This window comes from Dinoponera quadriceps, unplaced genomic scaffold, assembly GCF_001313825.1.
Source record: "Dinoponera quadriceps isolate SergipeBrazil2010 unplaced genomic scaffold, ASM131382v1 scaffold3807, whole genome shotgun sequence".
NCBI classification, from domain to species: Eukaryota; Metazoa; Arthropoda; class Insecta; order Hymenoptera; family Formicidae; genus Dinoponera; species Dinoponera quadriceps.
The window spans coordinates 317,579-335,390 of NW_014557804.1; the positions used below are offsets into that span (position 1 = coordinate 317,579).

Sequence of the window (17,812 nt, forward strand, 5' to 3'; positions counted from 1 at the left end):
TCTCTCTCTCTCTCTCTCTCTCTCTTTCTTCCTTTCTCATTGCGTTTGTCGTTGATCAGATCAGCATGGAAGCAAAGTCGCTTTTTGAATCAATTGAACCCCAATCTTTTTCTTGCGATCAATGCTAACGACCATGGCACTCCACGTGATCTTGCTTCGATCAACCGACAAGAAGAAAAATACCGATGTCCAAATCGAGGATACTCACCCAGTCTGGTGAAGCAGGTCACAGAGATGAAACAGGATGTCTACTTCCAACGGGGTTATTTGGGACATCATTTGTGCAGAATATAGAAATTCCTCTGGAAAGAGAAATGACGAACTCGATAATGTCAGGAGAAAACAGAAGAGAAATGTACTGATAACACGTTATATTTCAATCTTCGTCGCATCATTACCTTTAGTAACTTCTTGATATCTATGGCCGTTGGTTGCATTCAAGTAGATACGCTTAATAAGTTCCATGTTATTCAAAAGAGAGTTGAACGCCATAAAATATGGAAAGCTGACCTTTCGCCCGCTTTGGCCGGCACCAACTGCCTGCAATGCGCAAAACCAAGTTTTTTATAAATATATTCGTGACGTGCGTATGAGTTATGTTTCGATCAATTTCATGATATTATTTCAGGCCGATATATCAAAAACTTGAGAACGCCAAAATTAATGATCGACAACTCATGTCACGATAAAATAGAATAATTAAAATTTAACTGTCCACTCGTAAGATCTGTTCGTGCAATACTTACAGCGATTAGATTATCTCTCACGTCTTTTGTCAGAAGATGACTCTTAATACTGAGCATGATGTCTTGAAAATCCAATGCGGAAATGAAACCTGCGCCATCCTTATCGAATTTCTTGAAGGCTTCCGTCGCATATTCTTCGTGAAAGTCCTGAGAAAAAGGATTTTTTTTTTTTTCACAAAAAACACGATATCCCTGTTTCATTTTTATATAGCGATTAAAGTTATGTTTTTATTGCATTATTATCTTATATCGCTCTTGTAATTGTAATTTCCTAACAAAACTAAAACTCTTTTCGAAATTCTGAAAAACTCGATCTGTAAAAATTTAATTTTATTCGTTAATAAAATATTCAATCAATTTAAAATTAAATTAAAATTCAACTAAATGATTAATATTTGAATATAAATATATTTAATTGATATGAATATAAAAATATGAATATTCGAGCGACTTAAAAATTAATTTAATTAAGCTTTTAAATATGAATATTTAATTGACTTTAAAATTAATTTAATCAAATTTTCAAGACAGGTATAACCTTCGAATTTTACAAAACACTAATATAGACCGCAATATATGTATGTATTTCGTAATCATCGTCATTTGTTACGTCAAGGTTTGCATTAGGTGTTGTTTCCTTGAAGCGAGAATAATAAGCGAGTCCGCAATCAAGCATGCAATAAAAAGAGAGAGGAAGAGAGAGAGAGAGAAACTCACGTGCAAAAACTGACTGAACTCGGCATAGCTGATCAGCCTCTTCTTATCCTTTCCAAAGTAAAGTTTGATAAAGCTACTATCCATATTAAAGGGCATCTTCTGATGCAGCACAGTTTTCCGCATCACCTCAACGAATTCATCTGCAAATTGATCACAGGGCACGAATGAATATAAAGCGTGAGTGGATGATTCTAAGAAAAAATTGCGGTTTCCCCGTAATTCCTTACCAAATGCAACCATTCCATTTCCATTAGTATCAAAGAGCTGAAAAGCCGTTTTGTATAGAGCGTCTGGTACACAGAGGAGACCTTCGAAGGCTTGAAATTCGGCAAACGATATGAGCCTGAAACGTGACGGAGTCAACTTTTTTCAGCGAAAGGCTCTTCCCTTTGGATAAAAGCACAGATCGTTTTTGTTTCGAAAATTAATGTGAAAAACTAATTCTAATTAACTAATTAAGGAAAATTATGATTAATAAAATAATTATAATTAATATGAAAGTTAATTACAATATCAAAACAAAGTTGTTCATTATATTAATTACAATAGTAAAAAATACGTATATAAAACATTGCACGGCTTTAAGGACGATATTTAAACTAAATGGTGAAAATTATTGCGTCTTCCGCGATAATGTCGGTGCATCACTTACCCATCTTTGCTAGTGTCGACGATACCAGCAAGTAAACTGACAGAATCAGGATTGTAATCGACATCCGTATAAAGGCCAAGATAACTGCGTACGAAGTCAGATGCGGTCATGAACCTTTCGCCATTCTTCTCCTGTGTGGCGTACTGCAATTCGAGAACGGCTGAATGATCAGATTTGCAATTTCAACAGAAGGCTATGCGTCATCCGCATATACGTGTTCTCCAATGACGTCGCGCGACACTTGCGAGAAGCAATGAAACTAACGCGAAAAACGCAATTCGTTCGGGCGTTTCATTCGCTTACCTGGTTAAAAATTTCATGGAGGCGTTCAGTATTCGCACGTTTTAAATACCCGGAACCCTGAAACATGAGAAATCGTGGATGAGCGATTTACTTTGCACATGCGCGGCGTTCGATGAATTCTTTCGGCAAGTATCTTGTACGGTGAAATTATACGAGGTCACTGTGACAAGTATGAACTGACGATAAATAGTTATCGATCGCAATTTCCGACAATGAGCGACATGGATTACGTATAATATTCCAAACATCTTTGTTGGGGGAGAAAACGACGATGAGCGCGATTGATCGGGTTCGTCGCAGGTATGATAAGTTTACAATATCGTCGAAGTGCGGCGCTTATCTTATCTCGCTAGCGGTTTTTCTATTTCACGTTATATTTGCCTAGCGAGTAAAAAGCCGTTGCTGTTTTGATTGTCGTGCGGATTTTTCCGGAACAAGTACGTGAGACAGCAACGTGACACGTCACTTCCTCAGAAGAGAAATCTTATTTAAAGTGGGTGGAAATTTCGTAGAAGCGAAAAATCTACCACTCGGAATCGCAAAAGTAAGCATTTCAAATTTTAAGTGGATTCTGACTGCATACCAGTGAATTTTCAATCGATTAAAGTAAATTATTTCCAGTGTCGATGGAATATATTGAATTCACTCTTCAATGCCGAATAAAGATATTCATTCGACGATTCAGAACGGAGAATTCATGAATGAAAAGTCGCTCGAATCCAAGTGACTCGGTGATCGCTTTATTTGTCGAATGAGATTTTACTTCAAAAAATTTAGAAAGTGGAAAATCACGCGAATTACTATCTGTCGAATTGCGAAATCATGTGAATTACGAGAATTCGGAGCTCGCTTTGAAACAAAAAATCATCTCTTTCCCTCTCCCTCTCTCGCTGCTTCCTCGCTTCCGTGGATACGTCTTCGCGGCTCACGTGTTGCTCACGTGTCCGTCACGTGGAACGACACCTTACATTTCGGACCGCAACAAATGGAGTACGCGGCTCATGGCTGCAAGACGAGAACGAACATGACGCGGAAAATAATGAACGAGCGCGGTGCGGGAGAGTCATTACGCGAGGGAGTGTGCTTCGCGAAAGCGATAACCCAGCATAACGCGAGATTCTCTTCCTCGATAGTTCGGATATCAAGGATGTGGGACATACTTAACTTGCATCACAGCATCTCCACGTTTCTGTAACCGAATTAAGATCACGGCCCTGTCTCATAGTACTTCCCCCGCACTACCTCCGGTGAACGATATCAAGCCGACGTTTAGTTCGATATTGCTAATTAAATGATTGCGCTATTTATCTACCGATAATTCTTAAGATATCTTGGAAGAAATAGTAACGACCGAAAGTACCTCTTCCTCTAAATCAAAGTTCCTCTTTTATTTTGTCGTTTTTTTTCTATTTTGTATTTCCATTCGAAAAACAGTGCGATAGCCGGCTCATTCGAATTCAAATGACTTTTCATTTATATAGAATGAATTTCCTATTTCGAATCGCCGAGTAAATTTTTATGTGAAATTGAGAAATATAAATCTGATGTTCTCCAATACTCCTGGAATATATTTATCTTAGTCGACTAAAATATTTGCTCGAATTCATACGGATTCAGCATCCAGTTGGAATTAAATTCATTCTTGTGATTTAGTACTTTTACTACCGATTCAATAAACGTTCACCCGTTCATTTCGAGTAAAATTTTTCTCCTAAGAATTTCGAAAATGTGTATTCATTTGCATTTATTTCTGAAATTATGTTCACATGTTTCGAAACACCCTATATATATACTTTATGAATTCCATTATATTTATATCACCTTTATATATTTACATTATCTCACTATAATATATTTATATTATTTATTTTTATATGTAATTTCCTTTAGCACGATCGAGTTTAACTGCTCATATGCGAAGCTAATTGTATATCTATCAAAGATACTCGTGAGAGACAAAGTGGAACATGTATCGCGCATTCGAACCGCTTGTCGGAATAATCGAATTATATTGTATTCGCATTCCGAGCTTGACCCGGCGTCACTTACAGAACGTCAAAATAATGGAATTAAATTCGATCGAACTGTGAGTGCCGTCCGACACGTTGCGTGCATTATGATATATAAATAGTACCTCATAATTAATCTAGTTAAAGTCGTCACTCTAACGAAGCGGGATGAAATGCGAACGACATGTATATATAGAGCATCGCCATAAGGACGTGACAAAAATAACGGGCAGCTAATATACATCTCTCTCTCTCTCTCTCTCTCTCTCTCTCTCTCTCTCTCTCACACACTCACTCACTCACTCATTCACTCATTCACTCACTTACTTTCTCTCTCTCTCTCTCTCTCTCTTTCTCCCTCTCCCTCTCTCTCTCCGATTTATTATGACGCGCAGCACACGTTGAACAGAATAAATAACCGTCAACTGTGCATCAATATCAATTAGCATTTACCGGGATATGAAAAATTTAATATTTGTTAGTAACGCAATTTTTTGTGTGATAACGACCCTACCTCGCTTTGGATTTCTTTTTATGGGGTTATTTAAAATTTCGTGTATACAATAACGATAGTTATTATCAACAGTTAGTTGATAGAATAATAGATCCCACAGATAAAAAAATATTCGCACTGAACTTAAGTAAAATTAATTAATAACGAGCCAACAATGAGCAGTAGAATATTTGCAAATAGAAGGTGAATATTTTGAATGTATACATAAAAAGTTACTTACAATTGTTATGGCATTCGCACGATATTGTCTTATTCGCGTTTTCACCTACTTCCGTGGATATAAAAAATATCTAATTAACAGTAGTAAAGAGTTACTGCTCGTATCGATTTCACGAATTCAAGAAAAGAATCGATAACGGATTACAGCGCGCATAAACAAGGATGCGATATGATACAGTCGGATACGCAGACATTGATAGACTTGCACCTCTCCGCTTATCTATCAAAATCTGATTCGATTCCTTCGGAATTCTAATGACGACAGGGACCTCTGATCTATACATATGCATGCTGCTAATAGTTCGCCTATTACATATAACTATGATGATGAGGGACTAGTCGTCCTCTGTTTAATTAAGCCAGCCACGTTCACTTGACAAATATTCGCCAAGTCGACGAGCAAATATCACCGTGCAGATAAGTAATGCGCACACCGCGACGCAGTGTATCTAGAATTGTTTTTTCAACTGCATACGGTCAAATAATGAAATTCGTCACGTGTGTACGTGTCGAATGATCTTCATGTTACTTTGACACCAATAATTGTTCCAAATCACTTTTTCCATAACAGCTTAATAAGAGGTGCTCTTTTTCTTCCTTATTAGAGATAACAATAACGTAATTGTATTTTTGTGTAACGCTAGTGAATATAATTTTTTATCTTTATTTTACGCACGTAGAATACATCTACATGAGATGAGCAGCAACGGAGTTGTAAGAAAAAAAGATCTTCAGAACTTGGCGAGAAGAATAACAAAAACTGCAACGACTCACCACTTCTTAAGTAATGATAATAATACATTATTAATCAACTTAACAATATTAAAAGTGATAATAATAAATCATTAACTATAATATCAAATTAGTTAACGATAATGATACATTCTTGGGTAGATATTTTCCGAAAGAAGTTTCCCGCTAATTTAATATTGTCAAACCAGTTAACGTAGAATATATAACAGTAAATTTTCGGATGACGAGTTGTTTCCGTAAAAAAAAATCTATTTACGGTGATTACTTTTTTTTTTCGACAGGTAACAGTAACGAGTCACTTCTTAAAAGTACTTTCCCAACCATGATTTTTACTTGTCGCGAGACTCACCACGGCGAAAAGTCTCACGACCTTCCCACTTTACAACGTGGACACACATTCACTGAATGTCCAGCGAGTGCTCATCGCGTCATCTGCGTGCAGCGGCGCATCCTCACGTGTATCACCTTACACACAGGACGCGCTTCGGAAGTTCGCAAAAGTGTTACGAAAAATCATCGGAGCGTGTCCTGCATCATTGTCACGGACACGACCTTTTCCGGCAAACTGCCAGTCGAACGCGATCTAATGCCGCGGTTAAAGGTTACTACACACCGGCGTCGTCGTCATCGTCGTCGTTGTTTCACGAATGCGATCCAACCGACTGAATCTGGGACGCCCTCCAACTTTCCGCAGGAAAAATCCACGAAGTAGTTCCGCGCGATGTTTGTAGATCTGTACTAAACATTATCCGTACATTCCTACAAACGTGAAACTCGCCCGACGATCGTCGACGGGTTATTATATCATCGATACTGGGCGACAGAACAAAGAATCCATCACGCGGTGAAAATTCGCCGAAAACTGACGAAACTGAACGAACGTTCGTGCGTGCCCAAAACCCTTCCCGAACGAGAAGCGGAGAAAGGACTTTCTCTTTGTAGCCCCGATTTCGAGAGAGTCTTCCTCAAAATGAAAAGATACTTCCGCGGAAATACGTTCCAAAGACGTCTGAAAGATATTTAGAACAAGCAGGATGTCCTTAAGATATCCTTTGGGCAGTTGAGCTACTTGAGCCATCCATCCAGTAGGTTTTACTGCACCTACACGACCAATAAAAAGACTCCTTTCCAGAAAGGACCCCCTAAATCTCCTCCTGCTAGTCTCAACTAATTAATTCGTCTCTAACGTGCGTTGTAGTTTCATGCTCGAGGTCATACGTAGCCGCTGTTGTGCGGCGCGCTTTAACCTCGAGGTGATTAAGGTCCATCAGTGAGGGGCGAAAGAAGAAGCTAAATAAAAACGGATATTACGTACTCTCGAAGTCGGCATATTGTCGTTGCTGTTGCTATGCTAAGTTAATCTAATCTAGCAATCCCAATCCTCCGATTATCGATAGGAATTGGCCAAGAGTGACGACATCGACGGCGAGGTAGCTCTCTCACGCCGAGGAGGAACTCCTGCGCATACGCTGATACAATGACGGCAACGCGCGCGTTGTCCCGTGTCCAGGAAGTGTCCGGAAGACGCGATACACCTGCGGACGACACACGTGTCGAGCCGAGCGGGAAAAGACACGAACGACAGTAGCACGACGATACGTACACGCAGCAGCGCGCGATCAACGCGCCCGAAGTCACGAGGAGACTGAATGTTAGCCTCTCTGATATGGCTGAGAGGCGAGCGAGCGAGTGAGCGAACGAGAAAGAGAGAGAGAGAGAGAGAGAGTCGAGGATTTCTCCTCTCTCTATCCCCTCTCTTCGCGCTTAATCTTAAATTCGTCTCTGTCGTTTTGCTCCGCTGGTTGTTGACCGGTTCTTTCCCGCCCGCCCATGGCTCACGCCGCCACCGACGTCGCCACCTCCCTCGAGATCCCGCTACCGTAGCAGCCGGGGGTTGAAGAGTACGCGCGTTGCGGGGTGCCTTTGACCTGGGAACGGACAGCCGGTGCAACCGTGCACGCCTACGTTGTATGAATCTCACCAAGAGTTCTACCGGTAGTCACCAGATAATAACGTATCGCGCGTGTGACGACTGTGGCTCGCCGTATTGATAACGCGCGTAAGGTGGAGCGCGAATATCCAATACGAGATATTTTATTCCTCGCGCAATGCCTCGTAAACACCCTCGTTAGTTTTTTTGTTAAGTTTTTAAGAGCTTTCTTTAACGATTCGCTTATTCTACTACTGTGCACGCGTTTCACATGTGCTAAGTAACAATAAATGTAACAATTGTATTAGTTAATATTAATCAAGAAATGTAATTGCGTTACCATTGCTAATAAAAAAAAAAAATCAGAAAAAACATTGTTATCAAATTATTGAAAAAAATTAAGTATAATTATACAACGGCAAGTTGCAAGAAACTTGTTGTTTTATATATTTGTTATGCATGCTTGACTAATGTCAGGTGGGTTATATTCGAACAGAATTCTAATTGAAAGCTCACATACAATGTGAAAAATTAAAAACTTGCGATAAATGATGACTTCTCTCGATGCTTTCGAATCAGGATTTTTTTTATTCCAATTAAATTTCAGGAAACGTTATTGAAATAAATGACGCGACAAGTCATGTAAAACAATAAGAAGAAATTTACACACAAGACGCGAAAGTAGCACTTTAAAACTTTACTTTTAATGCGCAAATTAGTCGACCGAATCGATGACGATATAACGTTAATGAAAGAATCTGAGCTAACCTCGTCGAGTTCCCCATTCTTCTTCTTTTGCATGATCCTTCTGTTCGTACGGAGCCGACCAAATCATCGTCTTTTGAGAAACATCTCTACGAGACACATTTTTCGCGATACCTGCTTTATTGCAACTGTATCTTCGCGCACACGTATTCTTGTGTCATTGGAAACCGGTATTTTAACGCACACTTTTTCTTGCCGTTTGTTCTTGCCACTACTTCGCGGAATTACTGCAATTACGTACATGAGAATCGAGAGCGTGAACAGTCACGTCTCTCTTTCTCTGTCTCTCCTATGAAACAAAAATATCAATCCGAAAGCATTCGACGATGAATTATACATTCGCCTAATGACAAAGAGAGCATGCGATACATTCTCCCAACTTTCCCGGCGACTTCGAAGAAGATATGTCTCCACTGTCATTAATCCATTTAACAGTTTATAAAGTATATATCAGCGAGTCGCTTTCGCAGCTCCGATAAAAATCAACGACAGACATCGAGAGCGTCCTCCGCCAACTCGCGATACCTCATCCGTGACACATTGCTGCTCGTTATCAGAGAAGGGAATAATACGGCAAATAATCACGGTTAAATTTCGACGTGCGCTCTAACAGGGGTCGCATAATTAGGGTTGATTCACACTATCCGTTCAGACGGCGGCAAGCGAGCGTCCGTCAAAATACTCTTTTGCTTTTACACCGTAAGAAACGATCTTACATCAGAGTATTCGCACACATTTAACATTAAGTATTGAAAAATCATGCAAAAGAAAATCATAAGAAATCACATGAAAGAAAAAGGAATAAAATCTTTATAAACACAAGCGATCAATAAACGCATCCTTTTCTCTTCTATGATTTTTAATCGAAGGAGCCTTATTATTACATATTTGAGCATTGTAAGATATGTTTTGACAGAGAATTCACGAACGGCTTGTCGCTGTCTAGACGGACAGTGTGAACCCAGCCTAATTCGATATTCCCGCTGCACGCTTCGTTACGGAAAAGGAGAAACAGTAAAACTCCGTTCTTCCCGAAAAAGAAACAAACGTGCCACATATATCGAGAGACGACGACAGGCCGTAAAAAAAGAAAAAAAAAGAAAACCATCGCGATCGAATCGACGGAGTCGCGACACTATCGTTCCCTGCCGTATGATTACTGCGTGACAAAGTCGACCCAGTACCTGTTCAGGGCAAACTAAATCAACCCGACAGAGTTACCTCGAACACCGTCCGACTCTCACTGACGCGTCAACTTGATCGGCGGCTCGCGCACACCGCGATGGACTCACGATGCAACTGGTGCGTGCAGGCAGGTCGGGAACGAACACGAGGAGAGGTGGTGTCGCACTACCACGTCGTCTCCGCGGGATTCCCGACCCGCTTAAATCGACGGAGGCCGCGAAACGGTTCTGCGAAAGGAAGAGCAGGGTATCTATTCTGTAAGAATTTAGACACGATGAAAGAGGATAAGGAGCGAGGAATTAGAAATAAGGTATTAGAAATAAGCTATAACTTAAAATACAATAAAAAGAATACGGAGTAAGAACGTGTTCTTAAGTGAGATGAGTGTTTCTTGGAAAAAGCGTATCAGTAGAGATTTATTAGAAAATATAGTAACAATGGTCGATGGATTATTATAACATAATACGTTTTGACGAGCATTAATCGGATCGGACCTATTGTCGTTAATTTGACCACCTTTGATAAACTTTCTTCTTTCTTTTCATATTTTGTATTAATATTAACAACATGATATGTATATTTGAAGCCATTAATGATATCATTAATTTGTTATCTAACTTAAACGTTTACTTTTTATAGGAAACACTCATCTCGTTTTGAAACGTTCTCACATTTTATTCTCTATTCTTTCTATTGTGTTTTAAACTATGGCGTATATTTCTAATTTCTATCTTATTCCTAATTTCCTATATTTATCTGTCCCTTCTTCGGTCATTGTGTCTAAGCCCTTAATGACAATGTCGTTATCGTTAGGTTGTAATTGCGCAGGCCATATATGGCGAGAAGAGCTGCGTAATAACGACGTAATGATAACGACACAGTCATCAAAAGTTACCGAATAACTCTACAGATGTACATGAGTGACGCGTTCAAGAGATCTGCTCGTTCGTCATCAACGGTGAACACCGGTTCAGAAGTATCGAGGGTGATCGATAACCGGCGATAAGAACGGCGATGATGACGAGGAGAACGGTGCGCAAAAATGCGAATGCAAATTTTTCAGTGAGTTCGGTCATTTATTTTCGCAGGACAATTGCGTATGTCGGATATAGGTCGCGGCAGCAGTCGCTTCGTGTCGCTACCGCGCCGCCGGCGAAATACTACGTTCACCTAACGTATTTTAATACATTTTATGTTGTACGAGGAACCTAAAATTAGAACCGAAACGTTCGCACATTTATGTTACTACTCACATAGACTTCTGTGGTCGTCGAAATTTTGTGATCGACCGAAATTTTGCTGGACCATACCGGAATTTATTGAAATTATGATATGTATTGTGATCTTTAGTGATACATATTATGTGTACACATTACTAAAGATTACAATACACATTTCATAATTTCAATCACAATTCTGGTATGGACCAGTATTACAAAATTTTGTGGTAATTTTTACTACAATATTTTCTCCTCGGGTATGTGATAAATATGAATACGTTTGAAGCATCTATAAAAGATACAGTCTTTACATATCGCATGACACGTAAGACGAATAAAATTTTCACCAATTTATGTATAAGCTGACTACCTAATTTTTGATACTTTTGATAATACATTTTTGTTCGAGCAGACAAACGAAGGTAGGTCGTTCGTTTTTATCGGAAATTAACATTGAAATTAATACAGAAATATTGAAATGTTTATTTGATCGTGTATTTTTCCGACGTTTCTGAAAATTTTTTAAAAACATATATATATCAAGTGCACGGTATACGAGAGAATAGGCGAGAAAGGGGCAAGAGGAGCGTATTGACCCGCAACGGATTTGAATGATTGAAACGCTGATGCATGATACATGAAACTTTCAGCGTTTTCTTCACTATTACTAACAAAAACGATATTTTCGAGAAATACACACAAAATGACACTTTCAAAACTTTCCGACTTTCATCATTTTTCAAAAAAACCACCGGAGCAACCAATTGTTTTCTTTGGCAACTTTTGAGCGACAATTGAGTAACAAATATAAATATTAGTTAAAATTGATTCTACTTTATTACGCTAATTTATATAAGATGTGGAGAAACGGTCGTTCGAGATGCCTGGCGCAACACATGAGAAATGTCGCGAAAAATTATGGACAAATTTCCGCTGCGTTTGATTTCAAGCAGTTGACTTTGAAAAATTCGCCCAATTCTATTCGGAATTTCCGCCGATCGTACATTTGTAGAATCGTATCACGGCGCAAATTGCTGACCTTAGCCTGTTTTTAGCATTCCATTTTTCATCGGCCTCACTCGGTGAGAAGGATAGAAATGAAATCAGAGCGAAGCGAAGAAACACGAAGACAGATGTCAGTCGACCTATATTCGACGTAATAACGTGCGATATCAAACAAAAGCGGATTTATATGCGACGCGCTAAACAAAATTATTTCCCGTACACTTTAACCATTGCGACGATGGAAGGTCGATGTAGCGCGATTAATCCGCGAATTCGCGCAGGTAAGTACAATAACGCGCGATAATTCTAATGAATGACATTCTTGCCTAAACGCGACGTCGCGTAATATAATTCGGGGATTAATAGACGGCTTAAAAATAGAACGACTTGAATATCGCTAGCGCCGCGAGTATTTCAGGTTCTCGCACAGTGTGCCGCGAAAATCCCAAATCTCGTAATAAGTTACATAAATGCGTGTGGAGTAAGGTAATTTTGTAGTCATTTGTTTCTACATTCAGGTGAATAATAAGACAATGAGCTAGACATGCGGTGTACACTGTGCAGATCCGACTGTATAATAAGTGCACACTTATGTCAACGTAATGTTAATGTAATATGTACTTTTTAACATATTCCTCACGTTAAAGTAACACAAAATTTGGTCCAAATTTCAAAAAAATTTTTACCAAAAGTCGACTGTTTTCAGTAAAACATTTTTTACTATGTAAATTATACGTTTTAAATGTACAATTTAATACGTAAACGTATACACATCTAACTACATAAAGTAACACAGATGAAGCATGTAAATGAAAGATGTGTGAAGACAAAATAATGAGCGTAAAAATTTGTAATTAGTCTATACGACTTTGCACATATAAGAGTGGAAAAATTACCCACTTGGATTTTCAGTGTAATCTCGCAACGTTGTACGCGCATTTTTTGCTCGCGATCTTGTCGCGAGAAAGATTAATACGTCTCTTTAATACGTCATTGACTTTCGTAATCCGCGATAAGAAACTGGAAGGTTCGTTTGATTTCAAAACTGAGGTCGGCCGATAAGAGCTCTTTAGGGGTCTCAGATGAATTCGTCCCGACGCGAACGTCGGACGGTAAATAAGTCGGATGTTCATTAAGTACGAATTTACGTTACGAGAAGAGCGACATTTTTCATATGAAAGAGTCGACTACAATGATAAGGTCACTTCGCAAAAGTCCCAACGTTGCTGCTACAATCCTGTCGGCGAAATGAAATGATCGCGCGCTAAAGGAAATCACGCAAAGTACCATCGTGCAAAATAAAAGCCGCGAATCAGCGAATCGTGCTTGGAATATTTCAAATAGCCTTTCCATTTCACTTTGCGCAACGCCTATCAAATATGATAATCGATGTCATGAAACGGTCGAATCACCGCCGCCTCATCGTCATCCGGATGTGAGAAAGAGACCAAGGGATACTCAATAACCACTTTAACTGCATCGAAACCCTGTGTGTCACGAGATACCATTATCGACTCCCACACGAACACTATCATATCGTGTGATACGAAATGTAACTTCACGCGCATACACTATAACAATGGACAAGAAGAACCGGGGAATCACGTTGCGTAATTCATCTTCGCATGATAAATTCCGAGATTTCTCAGGCATTCCATAAAATCGACGAGTAACGACATTGATTGTTGAACATAAATAATGATCGTCTTATTCAACTAAAAATAAAATCGCCGGACGTTTGTTTAGCTAACCCCCCTCACCTAATGCCTAAAAAAATGATTTGTAAAAATGTATAATTACGCCCTATTTATGCATTTTTCGAAAATGAAACACAAAAATTTTGCACTCTATTAGTTACGGCAGAAAACAGAATTTTTAGCGGAGGAACTAGGTGGGTAATCTTTCAGCGATTCTCTTTTGCAAAAATTGTGAAATATTGACAATTTTGGAAATTTAATTTTTAAAGAAGAATCCGCCGCGATGCATTGAAGCTTCGTTTCGTTTCGAATAAAGAACCATTATTTGTCGCTCAATGTCAAGCGGATTCTACTTCGACGGAACTTTAAATGTAAGGCTTAAAGTTGCCGAGGCATGATATCGAAATAAGTATGACAATCTTCCGCGACACGATTTTTATCCGAGAAAAATCCACGTTCACGGTAGATTCATCGAAGAATCCGCACATAAAATATTCCGCGCGTGCGAACCACTCTGACGTACACCCCACGCGGAGATAAAAATTTATCTTACTCTTGGATGAGCGCGAGAGGACCGCGTATGTAGTAAATGGGTCACAATTGCATCACACGGCGAGACGCGAGTTTCAAACGATGATTCTAATAATACGTCGTAAGAGACATGTAGTTCTCAAATTGTACACATAACTTGTGCGCCAAAACTTTTTTCACTGGTCGCCGTCCAACGTGCGTCAAATTCGTTCTACAATTTTGTGGAATGTTGTTTCCCGATAAACAAACACGCAACATGTATTTTTCTTTCCAATATGTTATCATTATAACTGTAAAAATATTGTCCATATTCGGTTTTTTTCTTTCACTTACACACAAAAAGAATATTATGCATAACCGTTTCTTTTTTGTATAAATTTTTTGCAATTTCGTGATGTTTTCTAGTAGTGCAAAAATAGATTATCAATGCGCTGAGAGAAATCCTACTAAAATCACAGTCCGATCTCGACTGCACATTCTCGTTTTAATTAAAAAAATAATAGCAATGTACACAAGAAAAATCTGAGTGTGATAAGTATACGTAAACTTATGGAAAATTACACTCAGTGTGAAATTTTCCCAATGTGTATCAATGCGAAGATAAATATTTGCGACACTTGTCTCACGATAGCAACCATTCGCCGACGCAGATTATTTGGCCGCCCATTTTCGGTCGTTTTTAATTCCCGTCGACTGAAATGGAAATCCCGATAGCAATATCGCGTCACGAAGAATTCACGAGCACTGCTCGGTGCGCAGAGAATCGCTCGGGAAAGAGAGTATTCGGAGCCTCGGGGAGATTTGCGCGTTTAAGGATCGCGATGTGCATTCGCGCGAATCCGCTCGCCTCGTTTCGCGAGCTCGGCTATGACTGAACGGAAGTGCAGAATTCCTGCCGTAACGACACGCCTGGAGGCAGGAAGTAACAATTCACTTGCGCTGTTATCATTGTAATCGTCCGCTTATGCGGAGTACCAGCTCAAATCGCAGCGTAATCGGACCCGCGATCGCAAAACCTGCGAGAACAACAAAACGCGGATCGTACGATACTCTGGGACTTATACTTGTTTCTACCAATTTCGATTTAATCTGTAGTTTATACTGAAACTTGGATTAAAATGAAACATCGTTTAAAGAGTGAGTGGTGCTGATTGGTTTTTACCAATATTGCATCCGGCACATTTAACTAAACTTACAACTCGTGTGTGATATAACTCAATAAATTACGAACATCGAATGTTGATCGATTCAATGTTCGCTTAAACATTATTAACATTATTATGTTTTTAAAGTTGTATGTTCTAACGAATAATTTCATAGCAAACACATGTGAGCAAAATTCCTAAGGCTTTTCTATAAGAGACGTTTTTTCATTTTTTAATAAAATGTAATTTTACCCATAATAAAAATGTAATCTAGTTTTAGGTCTATCCAAAGCATGTAACCCCTTAACGGTAAACGTGCGTGACCGAGATGGAATGTCGGATACAGGTACAACTAGTCACCGGCAAACCGCGGAGGTGTACAGTCAAAGGGATTAACGAGATCGAGAGTGAGGGTTGCGGCTTAGTCCCGGTGACCTCGAAACCGAGCCGGAGAGTCTCTAGGATCGATATTCGCACAGCGCCGTTCGCTCTAGCACGATGCAGATGTCTGTCATTCGACCGTTTTATTCGCCGCTAAATCCGCCGTGGAACACCACGTCATGCGACACGAAGAAGCAGCCGTCGAAGACCGAATCGGCTTTTCGATTCCTTCGCGCTTCTCGCACTTCTCACGCTCTCTCACGTTCTCTCTTTTCACGCATTGTCGCATCTGCTATGCGTCGGGGAGAGACGCATCCCCGAGGAAGCAGAAAACGTGAAGACTTGGAACGTAAGAGGGATCGAATTAGCGAGCGACTACACTGAGAGAAATTATCATGATTTTCAGTCAATCAATTTTTATGATCTTAATCACTAAAATTGTACATAAAAAAAAGATAAATTCAAGGCTCATACGTAAGTAAAAATATATAGTCCTATATAAAGATCAAATTTGAAGAAATGCCACGAACACTTGCTAGAAAAATGGTTCTCTCCGACAATAATTCTTTTACTACAGCACATAGTTACAAATTCCAGATATTTTTCTCTCATTGGTAAACGGGCGACCAGCACAATGCTTTTATCGATCTTCCCTTCGCGCATTCGTTAATTTCTTACTTTTGTTATACAACGTTTTGGAATGGAGAGAGTTTGGATCGCGCTCCGGAAGCAATTGATAACATTATAAGCTCTGCAATGAGCTACACACAGAGAACGTTGTGTAGTAGAAATTGCTGCAAAATTTGGTTACTGAAAAACGGTACTTTTAATTTTAATCGAATGTTAATCGCTGTTCGGGCGATACAAACCCTGCTTCTGTCGAAAACACGAATAAATAGGAAATAAAACATGTATTCGTAGCCGATCGAGCGATGTTCTACGTTGATTCCAATTACACACCTTGAATCACAAGAAACAGCCGCGCTGTGATTTGACATTCAAACTTGTGTACGTTCCAATTTGAAAGTCAAGCGTTTCTAAGAAACAAGAAAAATGAGTGTATTCGGAACTGTATATGCTAAACATTCGGCTGAGAGAGCTCCTCGGCGTCCTCAGGGAGACTCCGTACGCGACGAGAGCTTCGGAGAGCATGCGACGGGAGAAGAAGCGCTGGCGATGTGGAAGTCGCCGTCCAGGGGTGGCGCACCGACGACGCGGTACCGTCACACGCATACACACACACATTCGTTCGCGCGCATTAACGAAGAAAATCATCAACCAGACTTACCCACCTCTTGGCAGGACGCTCGAACGACAAGCGAGTCCCTCAACATTCCCAGGAGGAAGTTTACCTCGAGCCTTTCCGTCACGGATGATGGTCGACCTTTTCAGGGCTGCAGAAGGAGGGGGAGAGGGGGGAGGGAGAGGTGTAGAAACGGGAACGGTGAGAGAGAGAGATAGGGTGGTCGGCTGATCTCGGCTGGTCTCTACGGCTGACGGCACTCTCACAGGCAACACTCTCTCGTCGCACTCGCCACGACAGGGCAGGCACTCTGTTCGCGGTCGGTCGTTCAGTCAGTCGTCCGGCGGGTGGGTCGGTCGGTCAGTTGCACACGATTCTTCGCGACGGAGGAACCGCGGAGTGTCAATCTATCGACGGTGTACGCTCACCCAACCTTTAAAAACACCGTACAGGGCGGAAGCTGCCATGCTACTGCCCAACCGACCAATCGCGTAGCGCCATCTCGCCGCGCGCGCAACTGCACGACGAGGCTCTCCTGCTGGAACAATAGCGTTCCACCTGAGATCCCTTAATTGCACCCCTTGCACTTCGTGACTTCCTCTTGCGGTCGAAGCCAGCGAGGTCGAAACAAGATACAACGATACTTTCAACATAAGAACGAATTTAATCTAAATGTTATAATTCTATAAATAATATGTCATAATATCATCGTATATGCAGACAATATTCTGAACTCTCTTTTATCGATAAAAGTACATGTTATTTTTAAATTAGTTTTATTATTTCTCTATATCTCT

At 40.1% G+C, this 17,812-nt stretch overlaps 1 protein-coding gene across 10 annotated transcripts in view; it reads right to left on the reverse strand.

Annotated features, from left to right (window-relative positions):
• LOC106749464 (calcium-binding mitochondrial carrier protein Aralar1) overlaps positions 1-17,577 on the reverse strand; it is a 24,125-nt gene extending 6,548 nt beyond the window's left edge. The window contains exons 1-9 of one of the 10 annotated variants that reach the window (XM_014628930.1): positions 9,830-9,990; positions 8,612-8,897; positions 2,419-2,475; positions 2,116-2,258; positions 1,691-1,806; positions 1,464-1,603; positions 747-893; positions 399-540; positions 209-302 (exon numbers count right to left, since the gene is read on the reverse strand). In XM_014628930.1, coding sequence (XP_014484416.1) covers positions 209-302; positions 399-540; positions 747-893; positions 1,464-1,603; positions 1,691-1,806; positions 2,116-2,258; positions 2,419-2,475; positions 8,612-8,644 — 872 coding nt within the window. In that variant the 5' untranslated portion in view covers positions 8,645-8,897; positions 9,830-9,990. Of the gene's footprint in view, positions 1-208; positions 303-398; positions 541-746; positions 894-1,463; positions 1,604-1,690; positions 1,807-2,115; positions 2,259-2,418; positions 2,476-7,228; positions 7,568-8,611; positions 8,898-9,792; positions 9,991-17,060 lie in introns of those variants that run through there. The other 9 variants (XM_014628931.1, XM_014628929.1, XM_014628928.1 and 6 more) reach the window with 9 other exon arrangements.
• Positions 17,578-17,812: the final 235 nt, after the last annotated feature.